The sequence below is a fragment of the Plasmodium coatneyi genome, chromosome 6 (assembly GCF_001680005.1).
Source record: "Plasmodium coatneyi strain Hackeri chromosome 6, complete sequence".
NCBI classification, from domain to species: Eukaryota; Apicomplexa; class Aconoidasida; order Haemosporida; family Plasmodiidae; genus Plasmodium; species Plasmodium coatneyi.
In genome coordinates this window covers 652,894-671,553 of record NC_033561.1, presented here as the reverse complement: position 1 = coordinate 671,553, position 18,660 = coordinate 652,894, and the positions used below count along the sequence as shown (strand labels likewise).

Genomic DNA, 18,660 nt, shown 5'->3' with positions numbered 1-18,660 from the left:
CGAGTGAGCTGTAAGCGGCATGCTGTCGCATTAGCTAAACGATTCGCCCCAAACACACAACGTCCAAGGCTCCCCGAATGAGATGCTGGGAAACAGGGCGGTTTGTGCCAGGCAAACATTTATCGTATTGGCCAGCCGTTTTTCCATGCCGAGTGAGCATAAATGGGAGGGGTGTTGCCTGCCGCAAATTCAGCGGTAGGAAAACTCTGATATATGAACACATTGTTGGTGAGGACTTCTTAACAAGGAAAGGGAACTCCATCAGTTCGCTTTTTAATCACAGCTACGTCAATGAAAAAATATACGAGATAAATTCCCTGTTGAAGGGTTGCCATGTTAGCTGCGGAAAGCAAGATGGATTCTCCAACCAGGGGGGAAGTCACAACGAACACATTGATCAGGTGATTAGAAATTTGTACCTACTATGTGTGAAGGGCAAAATTGATACGCCTGATGATCGGGTTAGGTACTATGTGAACTTCGTTTTGGGCTACGTGAATGACTATCTGGAGGATGCCCCCATGGGGAAAGAAGAGAAACAAGGAAGGGAAAAGAAATTCGTGAGCATCAAGAGCTATATGCTCCTTCTGGATATCCTAAAAACTCTCCATATGAAGGAAGAATATAGCAACTTACTCAAACACGTTAGCGAGAACATCCACTTTTTTTCTGTAGACGTTGTGAAAAGAATTGCCTTTAACTACGACTTGAGTGAACGGCACCATTCGGACGGAAGTGACCATTCTGGCCAAAGTGACAACCTGAGGAGAAATGTCTTTTCCTTTTTTAAGGAGGTCATACGCTACATGTATGGGTTGATTCAGTCTGACAGCGAGCTCTACTACAGGGAGATAGACAACATGAATACGTGCATCAATATATGCACACAGTTTTTTTTCGCGAAGAAATACTGCCCACAGAGAAGAACTTACCATTATGATGTAGATGAGGATGTCGTTTACCTGTACAGTATGAATTATATTTACATAAAACATATTGCCACGCTTGGTGATATGGTACGCTCGAAGGGGGGGTCCATGGAAGGTGACACCTCCCCACGGAACTCGCTTAACAGGGGGTTGTTGCCCCGGTCACCCGTGGGTAACGTGTCTTCAGCGAAATACGAATGGGAAGAAGGCACATCAGGTAACTATGGCAGTCACATTGGGGACACACTTGGCAAGCTTAGAACTCAAACTGAGGATATGCAAGACAGTTGTGCGGAGAAGGATACCGGGGGAAATTCCTTCCCCCCAGAGATCGTACGAAGGCACACACAACTCACGGAAGATTTTCATTTTAACTTCCACGCAGTTGACACAATTTACGTTCTGTACAACTTCTACACACACTTACTTTTGAAGAAAAAAAAACAAACAAGCAAGGAACTTGTATTCCTTTTTTTCCCCGATGTACGAGATAACATTACGGACATCCTGCTCAGCTTCATTCGCACATTCACAAGGGAGATCAGCCAAAATAAAGGGTTAACAAATAAAAAAATAATCTCCTCCTTGGAGAGAGTGCTAATACTGGGGTCAGCCTTCGAGGTCCCCTTCTCCTTGAAGCCCTTCATACTTTACCACTGCAATGTTTTGCTGTTGAACAAGTTTGACTTATCTGTGCTGGACAACGTAAAATTGTTAGCCCTTCTGAGGCAGCTCCAGTGGGGAAGCGCTGCGGGGGAAGAAATGGAAGTGACCGAAGCGTTGCTTCAACAGGGCGGCGACAACTCCTTTGACCAGCTAGCCAAAATGGACAACCCTACCGTGCAGGTGGAAAAAAAAAAAAAAAAAAAATCCCCCCCTGATCAGTTGCACACACAGCGGGATGAGGTAAATACAGGGGATACCGCTGGATGCCAAACGAGCAGCCACCTCTTCGTGGAAAACTTGATAAAGTTAATTTTTGACAACTTAAAAAAATGCCTACACAACGCAAAGGGGAACGACCTGTGCATGCTGATGCCCGCAGTGTACGCATACCACAAGTACATGGATGAGGAATTAAAAAATATATTAACCGTTCAGGTGATTTACAACAAGGAAAATATGAACGCAGCGAACATGGTGAACATTTTACGAGTGTTTTGCAAAATGGGATATAGGAATGAACTTATAGACAAGTTTGTATACAACAACATGAAGTTTTTAACTCATGGTAAAGACAACAGATGGAAGGATAACAAGTGGAAGGATAACAAGTGGAAGGATAACTCCCCTGTTGCAGAAGGGGACGATACACAAAATGTGTGCTTTTCGTGTCCCAAGTTATTTCTCCTCTTTTTTTATTACAAAGGTAAAAATGGCTTATTCACCTACAAGGATATTTACTACGTGGAGAATTACATTCAGAATTGCTTTTTCGAGATGAGCATCAAGGATTTTATTTTCCTTTTGTTGATTTATTCCAAAAATGGAGTATTTTTTTTGCCCCCATTGTTGCTTAAAATTTGTGCCATTTTTAACAACGGGAAGAAATACATACATGGGGATGACCTCCTCTTTGGGTTGTTTTTACTCGCGAAAAATTATCACTCTCTTGCAAGTTCTGCGGATGAGAGAGGTACACAGGATGGCTTTGCGGGTCAGCAACCCCCCAGCATCATCGACAAAATTAACCTGTTCAGGAAGAGTCAGTACAGTCAAGTCCATATAGACAATTTTGTCAACACCATGAACGACGTGCTACTGTACCTGTACGATGATAAGCTGATTAACTGCAAGGCGGACGAGGTGAGGCAACTGCAGGGGGGGCAAACAAAAACTGATGATTTGCGCGCTGAAGAGGAAGAAACAGATAAACGTGTAAATAGCATGACTGTTGGGAGCGATAATTCCTTTCTTCACATCCCAAGTGAAACGAAAAACAATTGGAAGACCATCTTTAACAGTCTAAAGTATAACATGAGAATGATGAAAATTTTTTACCTCTTATATTACCCCCTTTTAAATGCACAAAAAAAAAAAAAAAAAAAAAATTCAGAACACACATCACGAAAAGTTCATCACTTATCTATTTTCCCTTTTTAATCAAAATTTCACCAAGAACGAAAAAGACGTAAAGTACATCCCCCCCCTCCTACATTATTTTAGCTATTTCGATGTTTATTCTCCCGTTTACTTTAAAATGCAAATGTCTTACATAATGCAAAACTGCGTTCTTGATTTCTCCCTGCTCAAGTACACACTGCTTAGCCACGTTTTTGTCAGAAGGGAAATGCCCAGAGAAATAAAAAATCGTCTGAAAGAATACGTCGCAAGGAACTATGAGACCTTTCCGCCCCCCCTTCAGGTGTTGTGCCTTAAATATTGCAATTATTTTTTGGACCTAAATGGGGTCAAGGAGCAGGCAGACCAGGGGGAGGATCACCCATTATTTAACAAAATGGTGAATGGTGCACTTTCCAATTTGTCACATATGAAGGCTAAGCATTACCTTGACATGTACATAACCATCTGCAAAAATAAAGTCCGAACAAAGCAGCATTACATTGAGCTATTTAATCACATGAACAGACATGCGACTCACTACACCGGTGAGCAGCTCATGCTGATCCTATTTTACATGTACAGGACAGGCTATAGCAAGCCAAAGATAAGAAAGAAAATACGAAATTTAATTTTACTTTATCACAAGAAGAGGAAAATTGACCTAGGGGCTTATGTCAAATATGTGTTGCCTTTGGACGAGTTCGGCATTTTCCATCTCTTCCCGGTGAAGTTCCAGCGGTGGCTATACGACCAGGTGACGAGGCAGGAAAACAGCGACGAATCCGTGATCCACACACGATTTATTGCATTCCCCACCAGTAAATGTATTTCATTTTTTCCCCACTCCTTTTTCCCCTTATCGCAGCTGACAGAGGATGTGCGCGCATGTGTACGGGAACCTCTACCTGGTGAAGCGGTAATGGGGGCGAGAGAAAAATTGCCACATGGAAAATCCACATGAGCCCTTCACACGTGCACGCCACACCGTGTGCTTAAAAGGAGGCTGTTCACCATGGCACAAAAAGGAGCTACAAAAAAACTGCTGCATGCTATATTTATTTATTCATGTCCCCATTTGTTCTAACTCTTTTTCGTTCGTTCTGCAGGTGGAGGTCGTTCGCACATCCCTGGCGAAGGAGCGCGAGGTAACATTTTTCCGCCAAGCAAAAGGGGAACTTTCCCACGCATGTTATTGTGCTTATGTATACATGTGGAAAGGCACATCGTTGCGCGGTTTCACTCCGCCGCGTAACACTAACGTGGGCGTTATATGTAGATCGCCGGAAGCAGCTTTACCAATATTCCACGTATCTTCCTTGGTTCAACGAATAGGCGGAAAAAAAAAAAAATATGCTGCCCGTTTGATACATACATATATGGATCCCCTCTTGAAGAGGTGAAAATACATAACAGGAAAAACCTCCTTCCACATTATTTTTTATTTTCTCTTTTCACCAATGGATTATCCATCAGGAATGTAGCGTCGAATCGAAGGAACCAAAGGAAACGAATGTGCAGCAGCACGCACCCATTTACATATTCGAACAGATGGTCAAGAGTTACTAATTTGGGAAGGTATTTAAGAGTTACTAAATTTTCGCGCAGAGGACCTGCACCGCCCGTATGGCGCTTTAAGCAGGGGCCATGAGAGCAGGTGCAAAAAGTGATGCCTCACGAGGTATAGCATATACCCTCCATTTGCGTATTTTTTTTTTTTTTTTATAAAACATGTTTACCGATTTGTAATTTGCATATTTGTGTTTCCTGCTCCTTGGGAAATGGTGAAATTTACGTCGAAATGTAAATTTCCCAACAAATGAAATTTTTGTATTTAAAATGTAAACTGCAAAATGTACACCGGGATAGGGTTAGCTTTTTTTTTTTTTTTTTTTTTTTTTTTCCACCACCCCAGTATAATGTTTTATTATTATATGGCAGCTAATAAAAGTTTTTTTTTTTTTTTTTTTTTTTTTAAAGTGGATCAGTCGTTTTTTTTTAGCTCTTTTTTTGGGCCACTTTTTTAGCTACTTCTCTTTTAGCCACTTGTTAGTGACTTATCTTTTTTTTGGTCCCCTTTGGGTGTCACCTCTCTTTTGGCCTGGCCATTTTATTTTTTTTTTTGCCACCTGTTATGTATTCTTTTGCCATTTTTTAAATTTCCCATTTTTCCATTTTTCCATTTTTCCATGTTTCCATTTTTTTATATTTCCATATTTCCATATTTCCATTTTTTTATTTTCCCATTTTCCCATTTTTTCATTTTTCACTTTTCATTTTTCATTTTTTTTTTTCTTTTCCCCACTTGTTGCCATTCGTGCGAATATACGGCAATCCGGGGAGGAGCCATTTTTCGTTTCCTTTTTTTCCAGTGAGTGGGTACCCTGTAGTTTACATTCGTTTTTTCTGCGAAATACGGTTGTATCGCAACAGGGATGACACACGTATGCGATTGCGAAAGGCCTACTGGTGAGCATACAGAATTTACGACTCGACTTATACATGTGGGATTGCGCTATAGAGAGTGGTATATAGTGCCGCGTGGTTCCCTACGCATAGATTGTGCATTTGTGTGCTATACATTTGTGCGATGAGCATTTTTATACACCGAAATACGCCTCACCCAGAGAATGTGATTCTCTGCGGAAGGCTTCCTTTTTACGTGTCATTCAAGCGTTGTTGACGAAGCGTGTACAGCCCGTTATGTCGCAAATTTGTTGAAGAAATTTTCGACTGGGTGAGAAAGGCCCTGGGTAATTCTTCCCCAGAACGGCACAAAAAGGTTTTTTCTTTTATTTCTTTTTTAATATTGCTAAGCATACGAGCACACATCGAGGGCCTCGCTCTGCTCCTCCCGTCAGAATCTGCATAAGGCGCACTTCGAACGGCCCGAACGAGCGTCTAGGCATCCTTGGGAGAGGAGGTCGACCTGAGAAGTAAATACTCGTTACCAATTTTGAATAATTCTATTACCACTGCATTGTTGCTGAGTTGTGGCCGTATTATTTGCTACGCTATTATTCTAATATTATTATGCTAATATTATTTTGCTAATATTATTATGTTAATATTATTATGCTAATATTATTATGTTAATATTATTTTAATATCATTCACTGTTTATCGTTTTACCATTTGAAATACCTTTTTTTGTGGGGGACAACTCCAGTTGGATAGATCCATCCTGGGGTCCTTCCTTTTCTCCCCCCCCTCCCTATTATGAACGAGCCATCTTTCGTTGCAACGGAAAGTAACTCCTCAATAAGCTCATTAACAAAATAGACGCGCAAGTGTGCAAAAAAAAAAAAAAAAAAAAAAAATACTAAAAGGATCAATTGGGAAAAAACCCTTAATGATGAACGAAGCGATCGAGGAGGACCTGGCATATGAGGATTTGAGGAATGAAGAAGTTGACCTCATCGACATTAGTGCAGTCGATGTGGTGGGAGAAGACGATGAAGAAGCGGATGAGGAGGAAGAAAACTCAAGCTACAACAGCAGCGATAAAACGAATGCCTCCGCAGATTTGGAGTTAATAAAATTCAAGGAGCAGAATATTTCCTACTATAAGAGGTTTTACGCAAATAAGAGTATCTACTGTGTGAACTCCTTTAAGAAGTGGATCTACTTTGGAAGCATCAACAACAACTGCTACTTGTATAACAACTTCGATGACGATCTGAGGAATTTCGCCCACGAGGGGGTTACCGGCGCCAGCCGCCTTAGCAGCGTTAGCACGAAAATCAGCCTACAGCATCTGAAGCACCACAAGTACACGGACACCGTAACGAATATAAAATTCTCGAAGAGTTACATGTATATCGCCCTGTGTATATACAATGGGGACATTTACATTTATAACAATAATAATATGAACAGATCAGAAATTTTAAATTACAATATTACCAATTTTAAGAAAAATATTAACAACAGCAATTCGTTACTTCACATTTACAACTGGAATGTAGACTTGAGTCATTTTAAGAAGGAAGAGAAGGACTGGATCACTGAGGATATGAATTTCGTGAACATCCTAACGATAAATGATACGAACGATAAGAAGGATATTGAGTACTTTATGTTTTGTCCGTTTAATGAGGAGATCCTTTTAAGCATTTACCTGGACTCACCAAACATATATATTTGGAATATTCGACAGAACGCGCCCATTAGCATTACCTACACGGTGGACATCCCTACCTTTATCAACATTTGCAATTATGAAAGTAGCTTTTACCTGATTGCTGGGTTTCACACTGGAGAGACGCACGTGTACGATTATAACGTCTACAATTTGAAGAGGCGCAACGATGGTAAGAAGCACGATTCCAGGTTTAATCAACATAATCAACATAATCAGCAGCAACAGCAGATCATGAGCGAAGAGCTGGACAACAGTAACGACGTCCTCTGCATCGATAACAATTTGGCAAACGAGATCTACGTAGCAACCCATAGAAACATTATTCAGCTTTGCAGCGTGAACAACAACAGCGTCATCAGTACGTATCAGAATCTGCACAGCGACCTGGTGGATTACTGTCTTTTCAACAACAAGCGGAACAACATCTTCGCCTCCTCCTCCCTGGACAATAGCATCATTGTATACGACTACCATAGCAAAAAGTATATTAACAAGTTTCTTGTAAACTACGATTTTAATAAAGTGGATACAAACAACCAAATGGAAAAAGGGATCAACTTCCTAAAGTGGATTAACACGAACCTCCTCCTTTTTTCAAGTCTTAATGGGAACATATACATTTACGACATTCGATCTAGACAGTGCATTCACCAGTTTTACAGCCACACGGATACCATTTTCAATGTGCACTTGTCCCTGCATCTGTATGACCAGAAGAATATTCTCTCCATTCTAACTGCCAGCGATGACCGCTCCTCGAACATGCATTTCTTGGACATTTCCGCGTTTATCTAGTGAGAATAAAACCGACTAGCGAAGAGGTTGTCATTTACTATACCATTATGCACTCTGCTGGACGCGGTGGAGTTTGGGCGGTGCGTCGTCTGTGGTATTCCCGGTGGATTGTTCTTTTGAAGGGTGATTACCCCCCTTTTGGTGGTTACCCCCCTCCATTTTCGAGTATCTTCCCCCTAGTATGTTTCCTGTTCTGTGTTTTTATGTCATTCCTGTTTAGTTTAGTACGCCCCCCCCCTTTCCTGTTGGGAGCGCGGGCTCTCACTTGCCATTTGATATATGCCATTTGCTATTAACAATATGTTACACACCATTTGATACCCACATCTGTGCCTACATCTGTGCCTACACCTGTGCCCACACTTGAACCCACACTTGTGCTTACATCTGTGCCCACATTTGTGCACACATTTGTGCACACATTTGTTGCTTACCATTTGTTGCCTACCATTTGTTATTGGCCACATGCCAGCTGTCATTTGTCAGTTTGATCCTGCGCGAGAAATCGTCTGTCCGAGGTAAAGTATTTTTCGTGCTCCCCGTTGTTTGTGTTTTCCTTTTTTATGTACCCCATTTTTGTGTACCCCATTTTTGTGTTCCCTTTTTCGTAACGTATTATCCATTTGCCCGTTTTTTTCACATCTCTCTTTTTTGTCATCACCCCGCATGCACATGCTTCCCGTTTTGCTACGAGTGGTGCATGTCCCCCTCCCTACTCCTACTCCCCCTTCCCCTAGCCACCCGTGTGATCAACTTTTTTTGTGTCACCTAGTTGACAAGCTTATCGAATTATTAACAAGTATAAAAAAAATCACGCAAAAAAAAAATCTGTGCAAGAGTAACAGGTGTGTCCTTGCCGGCACGCCCAATCGAACACCCCAATATGAAAAACATGGCTCCACGTTGTACCCATTTCGATCACTCCGCGCATACGTAACACGACTGAGGGACGTGTCGAAAGAAGTTTGTCTTGAGGATATACATCAGAATGGAGTACGCCGCAACGACGTCTAGGGGTTTGTCCTTATTGTTTAGCAGGTTCACATAGTAGACCCGATCGAAGGTTCTATCGTCACTGGAGTGGGGAATATTTAACCCAATGTCCACGTAATTGCGGTGCATCACGGGATACTCCCTCTCAATATTGTTGCAGTTATCCAGGAGGAGAAACACTCCCTTAGCTTTGGCCAGCAAATTTAAGAAGGGCTTCACCTGCTCGGAAGGGTTGCCGTTGTAGTGGATATACAAGTCATCTGCGTTATAGCAAATGTTATCCTCCTTTGGGTCACCATTTCTTTGTTCACTCCCCCCGATTCTGTACTTAAGGAGGAGTATTTTATTCTCGCGGGCGTATTTGTGCAGCTCGGTGAAGGATATTTTCTTGTAGGGGATGTCCAGCAGGTGACCCGCCGAGGCGCGCAACGTCAGAGGGTGGAAAAAGTCGATGTTGTAAATATCGTTTATGTGTGGCTTCTTCCGGGTAGTACCACGTGTATTCGTTACTTTTTGCCAATCCGTATTTCCCCTTGATGGGACTTTGCTTTCTTTCGTCTTCCCCTTGTTCATATGGCCCAGTCCTTGCACGTTAAAAACACACTGCCATTTAAGGAGGAAGCAACTCCGGATGAGCGTCCCAATGTCTCCGTTGCATAAACGTTCAGTGGATACCCCTACGGGGGTTGTTCTGTTAAAAAGGTTCGTCTCCATGTTGGCATGATCCCCCCCATATGAGTGATGCGCTTCTTCACCCTTTTCAGTGCCTCCCCCCCCGCAGTTCACATCGCAGAAGCACAGGGCCAGACGGGGGAGACCTACATCGTCGTACTGGAACGTGTGTGCAACTTCAGCCAAGACGCCATTTTTAAAGGAATAAAGAAAGGCTACCCGTTTAAGCAGCCTGTTGGACAAAAGTATAAAATTATCAAAGCACCGAAAGTCCCTTAAATTGTCAATACTGTTTGTGTAAATCCGTGCAATGTGATTCTGTTCTCTCTCCAGGATCATTTTCTTGCAAGACAATAATATTTTTTCTTGCTTCTCTCGATATTTTGCATCCGTGGCTAGCTTGTACAGGTGGATAAAAATGGGGTGGTTTTGTGACTTTATTATTTTCACCTTTTTGGAGGAAAAAAAAATTTTAAAAAAATGATCATTTTTTTTCTTCTCAGTAATACTTATGTTGTTGCGTTTGCTAAGGTGTAGCATGTTGTGTATGTTTTTTTCCTCTGTGCATTCGACGGAGGTGTCTGCTTTTTTTTGCGCAACAGTCAAGTGGTTATCTTTGCGGGGTATTGTTAGTCCGTCTGGTTTCTTCCCTGCTGGGACGTCTTTGCCTTTTTCTACTTCTCCCTTCTTGGCGTCCATCTGGATCTTCCCCCCAGACTGACTTCTTACCAACGACAGAACTTTCTCTTTGGTCATTTCGCTAATACGGCTTGTGTGCACATCAACTGAAGTACTACTTCTTCCACTTGGTACTATTTCACAGTTTTTTTTTTTCCTATTGTTATTGCTAGTTCGCCTCCCACGGAGAAGCTTATGTTCCTGTAATATTTTGTCGTATATTTCCTTCGTCACTGCGTCGTCATCCGTTTGGTTGGATGGCAAACTGACGGGGGGGTCTACCCGCGGGTGTTGTTTTGCGGAATCTCTACTTGCGTTGTGCACATTTCCTAACTTTGGTGCAGGTTCCTCCGTCCGTGTTGTACCCCCTCCTGCTGGAGGTTTTCCCCCCAGGGAGGACAGTAATAATCTGGCCATTCTACTCATCCCATTGTTTCTGCCTACCCGTCTGTTCAGTGACAGCAGGTATTCTTGCCCACGCCTAATTCCACAGCATGACATGGTTGGCGCGGTGAAGAGGCTGCTATAACAAAGGGGGGTGCGTTTTCTACGGCCATCCTCTCACGTTTGCCTTTTCTCGTCACAGTGGAGTGCCTTCTAAAAGGAGTATGGTCACTTCGGAGGGGAAATAGGCGTCCTCACGTCGGTGTAGAAAAGGGCCCAACGGGAGTGCCAAAAAAATACAAAAAAAAAAAGAGGCATGTGCATTCCAATTCCTACACGTATGACATAATTCAGTCAAACATATAACCGTTCGATGGGCTTCATTTTTTCATTGCCTCCTGTGGTGTGCGACCTCTATGCCGCTCCACTTTTTGCTCGATTCCCCCATAGTACCTGCTTTGTAAGGGTTATTCCCCTATTCAGTTGATTTGTTTAAAATTTGAGGGAAAAAAAAAAGAAAAAAAAAAAAAAAAAGGGACCCGCTCCGCTACACCATTCGCATAAGTTGACTCGACAGAAAAGTAACGACCCGGCATGCTTACAATTATGCACCCCGATTGGAGGATCTCTCTCAGCGTACACGTCGGGGTAGGTTACGCTTCCTCACTTTTGCTCAGCAGCCCGGTGGGGAAATACACCTTCGCCGTGATGAGCCCCTTTCCCTGGGGAGGTGTATTTCGGAACGCCATCGCCGAAGCTATCACATGGGATGTCGCTGCAACATAATCAACGCCGCTTCTACACTTGGCATAATTTTCCACTTCAAAATGGACGGCACGAGTGGAGACCGCACATTCACAGGTACTCGCACACAAGGGAGGAGTTTCAAATGGGGGCAAAATTGGGAAAATCGCGTGGAAAAAAAAAAAAATAATAAATAAAATAAAACAATCGCAATAGTAATAGTAATAATAATAAGAGGAAGAAAAAATGGGGACGGAGAGGCGCTTTCGTGCGATACGTTAAAAGGCGTGTAAATGGGGGGATGTTAAAATTGCAACATGGTGACGTAACGACGTAACGACGTGATGATGCGGTGGTGAGACGGTCCACCTAGTGCAGGGGGCAAAGACACATCCGTGGAGTGGCGCCAACGACCCTGGAGACGCGCTCGTTGGAACTCTCCTTGCTGCGTTGTCCATCGGGTTCCCCCGGGGAGGGACCCCCCTTCGATGAGCGTGTCGATTCTTCCGTAGTAGCCCCCGCTGCTGCTTCCACCTTCCTCATGGTGGATTTTTTCCGAAAAAAGGTCTGCTCAGTGGCATTATTAACAGTAGACATTTTACAATAGGAGAATGTTTTCCCCAATTTGTAGTACCCCGATTTGACCAAAAGGAGCATAGCAATAATAACGATCAGGTAAATTATAGCAAGGAGGAAAAAGGAGTAGGCCAACTCGTAAGCGCTATTTCCCACAGCCCGTAACGAAACCAACTGAAATGATTTCTTTGCCTTCCAATGTTCTGCAGGCCAAGTATTCTGTGTGAACTCCATTTTGTAATCCTTCCCAGGTTCCAGGTCTTCATAAATGACTCCATAAGCTTTAATAAAGGAAGAAGTCATAGGGGGGTGAAACCAATTCTTGTAATCCGCAGAGAAGGTATTAATCCACACCTTATAATCGGAGCCATATTTTTTATGCTTCTTAATATAGGAAAAAAAATCATAATAATTTAAAACGGGAAATTTATCAATGTTGAAAATTTTGCTTTTCAGGGAAAGTCTAATTTTGTCGTTAAAAATGGAAGCCGAAACGAGGCCACAGGGAAAAATCTTCCTCTTTCTCTGATCTGAAGGGATCGAATTAATATTGCACGATTCGCTACTACTCAACCTTCCTGCATGTTTACCCCCCCACCCAGTAGCAGCAAAATCGTTGTTCATTTCAGGAAGGGTCTGCACACCATTAACGCATCTAAACCGGTATATGTCTTCGAACGTCTTTATATACTTGCACTTAAAGTCATTTACCAACGCTTGGGATTCATCCGAAAGGAAGGTTTTAAAGTTACTGTAGAAATTGCTTATCTTGTAGTAGACGTAGACGGGTTGCTTCATTTGGTGTGTAACGGAAAACGTCTTGATTTTATCTCCCGATGCGTAATCTATGTTCACCTCGATGACGTGACTTGACTCGTAATATATGAAGGCGCCAATCAGGGTGAAGGAGATTGCCAATATGAGCAGTATAACTAGTGCCACCTTCCAATTATACACGTGGTGGAATTTTTTTATTTTTTTCAACTCCTGTTGTTTGAATGCCTCCATAAATTTGTTATACTTGTTCTCATCATATATGCATGATTTTTTTTTTCTAAAAAATAAATTGTCACTTTTTTTTTTTTCGAAAGTTGGGATTCTTACTGTATATGTTGCGCCTCCTACTGGGGTGCCATCCTCCCCTATGCTACTCTTCGATAGTAATTTGCATTCGAAGGATACGGCCTTTTTGTTTATTTGCTGGGGGGGCGGCGGCCATCGCGCTGCTGTTTGGCGAAACTGCCCTGCTTGGTGCGAATATCCCGTCTGCTGTGACTGTCCCGTTTGATGTGATTGTGCTGTTTTCTGTGACTGTCCTGTCTTCTGTCCTTGCCCCTCGTCCGCCGGGCGGCCATGCACGGGCACGACCACACAGCGGCCCCTCCTCTTCACGGAGCTCAGAATATCCTCACACGCGTGTCTGTTAACCGATATGAGCTTGAACTCCGCCTCTGTCTCTGTCTCCGGGGTCTCCATGGGCAGTTACGCGGAAAGGGGAAGGTGCTACACCTTGGGAAGACCTACAGTTCGCGTCTTCACTATGTTACTACTACTCCCCAACTGGTGAGTGATCCACCTTGAGCAAAGCGCGCACGATTTTGTGTACGCCGCATGAACGGGTAAACCGAGCAAGCTCAGCAAAATGGCTAATTAGAAAGGAAGGTAATGTGATTCGCAGAAAGGAGTTATCGAATCATCGTCACGTCCTGGCGCGGCGGTGGGCAGGTGCGCCGACCTAACAACGTGCCTGTTGGCCCCACAATGGAACACTAAAAAAAAAATGCACTCGGGGTGAGCACCACGAATAGAGGACGGGACGCCAAAACGTTTCAACCTCGGCACGGACAAAAATGTGCAACGGCAGACGACATCACATTCCCTGGGGATACATTTCGATGAATTTAAAATGGGGTGAAAAACAAATTATACACTCGGTGGGAAAAACTTAATGTGAGTGCGTCTTGCGGGGTGACCACAGGGGGAACATTATCGAAGATTCGCAACTGGGTGGGTGGGATTGTGCTTACGCCTATGCGGCTAGCCTGAAGTGGATGTATGCCCACAAACGTTGCGCCGCTGTGCAGTGCGAAATATGCTTCGCTCAGTGCCCCTTAGCAGGACAAATACATCTTTACGCTTCACTTGAAAATCACAAAATGGAGTATCAAAGAATCAGTCGAGCCTCACACTCTTAGCATGCCCTTTCCCACACAGAGGTACATGCATACAAGGGAGGCGGTCGCCGGAGAGACGTTAAAACAAGCTTTCACTCCTTTTTTTTACTGCTTCTTCTGGGCGTGTTCCCGGCACGCAATGCAATTGTCATGCGTAAGCAATTAAGGATAAGGTGGGCAGGACACTTCTGCGACTTTCCCTGCTCCCCTGTTTTTCACATACAAAATGAAATTTTCAAAAGGTGTACATAAAACGCGCCGATATTCTTCACATGAACGTTCAAAAAAAAAAAAAAAAAAAAAAAAAAAAAAAAAAAGAACGGATGGATGGATGGAAAATTGGCTACCCAAGGGGCTAGCTAGCGATTTTGCCGCTACAGAAAAAGGAAATACCCGCTTAGTTGTTTTAACACATTCCCTGGAGCCTTTTTTCTTAGCGCCAAAAAAAAAAAAAAAAAAGGTATGCAGCATCTTGCACACATGTACGTAGCATTTTTTTTAAGTGACGTGCCTGGAGTTACGGGTGCATCTGCGTTTTTAGTGCATAGCGGGAGGTGGGGGAGTTGGCCAGGCGTAAATTATCGGGAAGCTCGTGTAACTTGAGATTCGAGGCTGGAAGGGGGCGAAGCGAAGCAGCAAAAAAGGGATTTCACCTTTTTAGCCGACTGTGTTGCGCGTTGGTAATTCTTTCGTGCGTGCTTATTTTGCGTGCCGTTTGCACTCCGCTGGTTTACCCTTGCAGGTTGTTTCTCTTTCCTTCCAGTTTGTACCGTTTCGCAGCGCCATCTAGTAGATCTAGCGGGGAGGGGCTTTTCATTAATTTTTCACCCGCGTCGCTTAATCCCCCTGTGTGAGGAAATTAATGTAGCATTATAGGTGTAGCATAGGTTGTGGACCTTCCAAACGTCGCCCTCACTGAAACGTGTCCTTCCATCCGAAGTGTGTACTAACGTGTTTAACTGAATTGTAGGCTTCCCCTGATGAGAGCGCTTTTTTTTAAAAAAAACTCCTAATGCTGCTTCGGTGTGCGTCCTAACAGTTCTATCGAAGAAGTGCGGGAAATGCTCATCGGGTGAGTAAATCCCCAAAATAGTCCACGTCAATATGATGGGTGTCACCTAAGTGGGAAGCAAAACTGCGCCCAAATTGGGTAACCCCCCTAAGGCAAATACACAAATGTTCAGCTTTTCACAAAGACAGGCAAAATATCCTACACGAGCTGCGCGGTGCATAAATGAACGTATAGGTGTGTACCTCTGCGTGGTGATTTATTCAAAAAGTAAAAGGGGTTTCTACATTTTTTTTTAACTCTTTTAAGGCCAATCCCAATCAGCAGTGTCACCTTTTTTTATAAAGCGGTATGGGACAAGCCGCTTGGTCGTTCAGTTGAGGCCTTTTCTGCTCTGCATGGTACATTTCGTAGTCACGCATGAAGTGGCAATTCACAGTGACCCTTCCACCAAGCTGCTCCTGAGCATCGTCACCATGATAATTATCCTTTTCTTTCCCTGGGTATACCCCTTTTGAATGTGCTGTTTTTTTTTTTTTTTTTTTTGAGGACACCCTTCTCCTCACACATGTAATACAGCTGAAGGCTGGACAGCAGCAGGAGGCATGAGCTGTACACGCTATACTGCACGGTCGCACTGGCCAAGTCGACACTACAGTCAGGGGGACTAATCCCGTGTGCCACTACTTGCGCGTTCGCTTCCGAATTGGTCGTCTCATCCGTTTGGTTATTTGTCCCCTGCTTTTGCTTCATTTTCAGAAGTAGGGCAGATAACACTGCGCAGCACCACTGATAATGTGTGTGTGGGGGTATCCTTACATGCTGCTTGGGTTAACTGACCAACTCGTCCACCTTTTTGCCTGCTGCATTTAGCCGCTTCTCGTTTGGAGAGGAATAATCCATGGGAATGGAAGAATCTTCTTCCGCGAGAGGCCTCTACATACACGAAGGCACAAAAACTGCGGCAATTAATTTTTGTCTACGGGGAAATCCCGCGAAAAAAAAAAAAAAAAAAAAAAAAAAAAAAAAAAACCATCCCAGCAGTACCGCGATGCCGCTACACCATTTGGCCTATCCTCGGCGTCCTCTTGGTAGGCGTAATGGGCGAGAAGACCAGCAGACGTGTCCACCGTTGGGGGGAAAAATCCCCCCACGCACACAGGTCTACATGTTACGTGCAAAATTGGCCGAACACGGAAAAAATAAAAATGCCTATATCGCCACTAAATGGAGAAATAAAAAGAACTTTGCGAATTTTCAAGTCACGCTGGGACTACTTTAATACTTTTGATGGAGAAAAATTATGCCATAGAAAAAAAGAAAAAGGCAACACAAAAAAACAACCCCCTTGAATTCCACGTCGGAGCCAATCCCCCAAATGCACAAGCCAAAAAATGAAAAAAAAAAAAAAAAAAAGCGTATTCCTGTGGGTGGTTCTTCACCGCGATATGGGGTGAAGAATCTTCCTCCTGTATACTCCCACGGCTAGTAAGAAAAAAAAAAAAATTGTGTATTCGATGTTGAGGAGGAGGTACTCTATTTTAACCCACTGTTTTTGCATTTATTCGTTGTTCAACAGAATGTGAAGAAAAACAAAGAAGAATGGAGCTAACCCCCTGCGGCGGGGGAGCCCCCCCAATGGCGGCCCTGACGGTTGTCCCATTTTTGCGCTGCCGCGCTATACTGCGCTACCGTATCGCCACCTAATCACTTCATCGGTGCCACGACCTTGACGAAATGGCTCATGTAGCACTACTTTTATCTCCTACGCTCTTTCCTTTGAGGGGGTGCGCTCATCCGCCTCCTTGACTCCATATCGCACACCGCATTTTCATGCATACGGCTAGCTACACTGCAAAAAAAAAAAATCTGAAAAAAATCTGCAAACAAATCTACAAAAAAGAACTGCAAAAAAACTGCAAAAAAGAACTGCAAAGAAACTGCAAAAAATCTACTAGAAAAACTGCAAAAAATCTACTAGAAAAACTGCAAAAAATCTACTGAAAAACTGCAAAAAATCTACTAGAAAAACTGCAAAAAATCTACTAGAAAAACTGCAAAAAATCTACTTGAAAAACTGCAAAAAATCTACTTGAAAAACTGCAAAAAATCTACTAGAAAAACTGCAAAAAATCTACTTGAAAAACTGCAAAAAATCTACTAGAAAAACTGCAAAAAAAGCAGCGCGTAGACCTGCCAGCATTATAAACCCAAACCGATAAAAAGTAACTCTGAGGAAAGATACGATAAAGTGTTCCCCCTCTGCACAACGCCAAAATGAACATCCTGCAAGAACCCATAGACTTCCTCAAGAAAAATGAGCTTAAGGACATAGACCTAAGTCAGATGAGCAAAAAGGAAAGGTACAAAATATGGAAGAGGATACCAAAGTGTGAATTACATTGCCATCTGGACCTTTGCTTCTCCGCAGATTTCTTCCTAAGCTGTGTTCGCAAGTATAATTTACAACCCAATTTATCTGATGAGGAGGTGTTGGATTATTACTTGTTTGCCAAAGGAGGAAAGTCTTTAGGAGAGTTTGTCGAGAAGGCAATAAGAGTGGCAGATATATTTCAGGACTATGAGATGGTGGAAGATTTAGCTAAACATGCTGTGTTTAACAAATACAAAGAAGGAGTTGTCCTCATGGAGTTCCGATACTCTCCTACCTTTGTTGCGTTTAAACATAACCTGGACATTGAACTCATTCACCAGGCTATTGTGAAGGGGATAAAGGAAGTCGTAGAATTGTTAGACCATAAAATTGACGTTACTCTGTTGTGCATTGGAGACACAGGTCACAAAGCAGCAGACATTAAAAAATCTGCTGATTTTTGTTTAAAGCATAAGGCAGATTTTGTAGGGTTTGATCATGGAGGACATGAAGTCGATTTAAAACCGTATAAAGAAATTTTCGATTATGTGAGGGATGGTGGCATGCATCTTACTGTTCACGCAGGGGAAGATCATACCCTCCCAAATTTGAACACGCTATACTCAGCTATACAAGTACTTAAAGTGGAAAGAATTGGACACGGTATTAGGGTATCTGAATCACAAGAACTTATCGATATGGTTAAGGAGAAAAACATTTTACTTGAAGTTTGCCCTATTTCAAATGTGCTGCTCAAAAATGCCAAATCTATGGATACCCACCCTATTAGAAAATTGTACGATGCTGGAGTGAAGGTCTCCGTAAGTTCGGACGATCCAGGAATGTTCCTTACCAACATCAATGACGATTATGAGCAGTTGTACACCCACTTGAATTTTACCCTCGAAGATTTTATGAAGATGAATGAGTGGGCTTTGGAGAAGTCCTTCATAGGTTCAAACATAAAGGACAAAATAAAGAAACTCTACTTTTAAGTGTTTCCACTGTGTGTGTGGGGGCATGTACCTTTGAGGGAGCAGAGGAATTGAAATGCCCGCTTGGACATACCTCCACCCAAGTGAAGAAAGCTCTGCTTTTACCCCACGCATTTGTGGTACCCTCTTTAA

The 18,660-nt window shown here is 42.9% G+C and overlaps 6 protein-coding genes across 6 annotated transcripts; 3 read left to right on the top strand and 3 right to left on the bottom strand.

Moving 5' to 3' along the window:
* Positions 1-77: 77 nt before the first annotated feature.
* PCOAH_00014130 (Uncharacterized protein) lies at positions 78-4,559 on the top strand (the record flags this gene model as incomplete). Its single annotated transcript, XM_020058222.1, has 5 exons — positions 78-2,899; positions 3,096-3,777; positions 3,859-3,909; positions 4,100-4,138; positions 4,467-4,559. 5 exons carry the CDS (start codon positions 78-80, stop codon positions 4,557-4,559), a joined length of 3,687 nt encoding a protein of 1,228 aa, XP_019913646.1.
* A 1,783-nt stretch (positions 4,560-6,342) lies between these two features.
* PCOAH_00014120 (Uncharacterized protein) lies at positions 6,343-7,929 on the top strand (the record flags this gene model as incomplete). The annotated part of the gene is made up of 1 exon (XM_020058221.1): positions 6,343-7,929. The coding sequence occupies one exon, from the start codon at positions 6,343-6,345 to the stop codon at positions 7,927-7,929; it is 1,587 nt and encodes a 528-aa protein (XP_019913888.1).
* A 918-nt stretch (positions 7,930-8,847) lies between these two features.
* PCOAH_00014110 (Uncharacterized protein) lies at positions 8,848-11,040 on the bottom strand (the record flags this gene model as incomplete). Its single annotated transcript, XM_020058220.1, has 2 exons — positions 8,848-10,792; positions 11,024-11,040. The coding sequence occupies 2 exons, from the start codon at positions 11,038-11,040 to the stop codon at positions 8,848-8,850; spliced, it is 1,962 nt and encodes a 653-aa protein (XP_019913854.1).
* A 729-nt stretch (positions 11,041-11,769) lies between these two features.
* Positions 11,770-13,452, bottom strand: PCOAH_00014100 (Uncharacterized protein; the record flags this gene model as incomplete). The annotated part of the gene is made up of 1 exon (XM_020058219.1): positions 11,770-13,452. The coding sequence occupies one exon, from the start codon at positions 13,450-13,452 to the stop codon at positions 11,770-11,772; it is 1,683 nt and encodes a 560-aa protein (XP_019913822.1).
* Positions 13,453-15,642: 2,190 nt separating this feature from the next.
* PCOAH_00014090 (hypothetical protein) lies at positions 15,643-15,912 on the bottom strand (the record flags this gene model as incomplete). Its single annotated transcript, XM_020058218.1, has 1 exon — positions 15,643-15,912. The coding sequence occupies one exon, from the start codon at positions 15,910-15,912 to the stop codon at positions 15,643-15,645; it is 270 nt and encodes an 89-aa protein (XP_019913733.1).
* A 1,524-nt stretch (positions 15,913-17,436) lies between these two features.
* PCOAH_00014080 (Adenosine deaminase) lies at positions 17,437-18,528 on the top strand (the record flags this gene model as incomplete). Its single annotated transcript, XM_020058217.1, has 1 exon — positions 17,437-18,528. One exon carries the CDS (start codon positions 17,437-17,439, stop codon positions 18,526-18,528), a length of 1,092 nt encoding a protein of 363 aa, XP_019913766.1.
* Between the last annotated feature and the right edge of the window lie 132 nt (positions 18,529-18,660).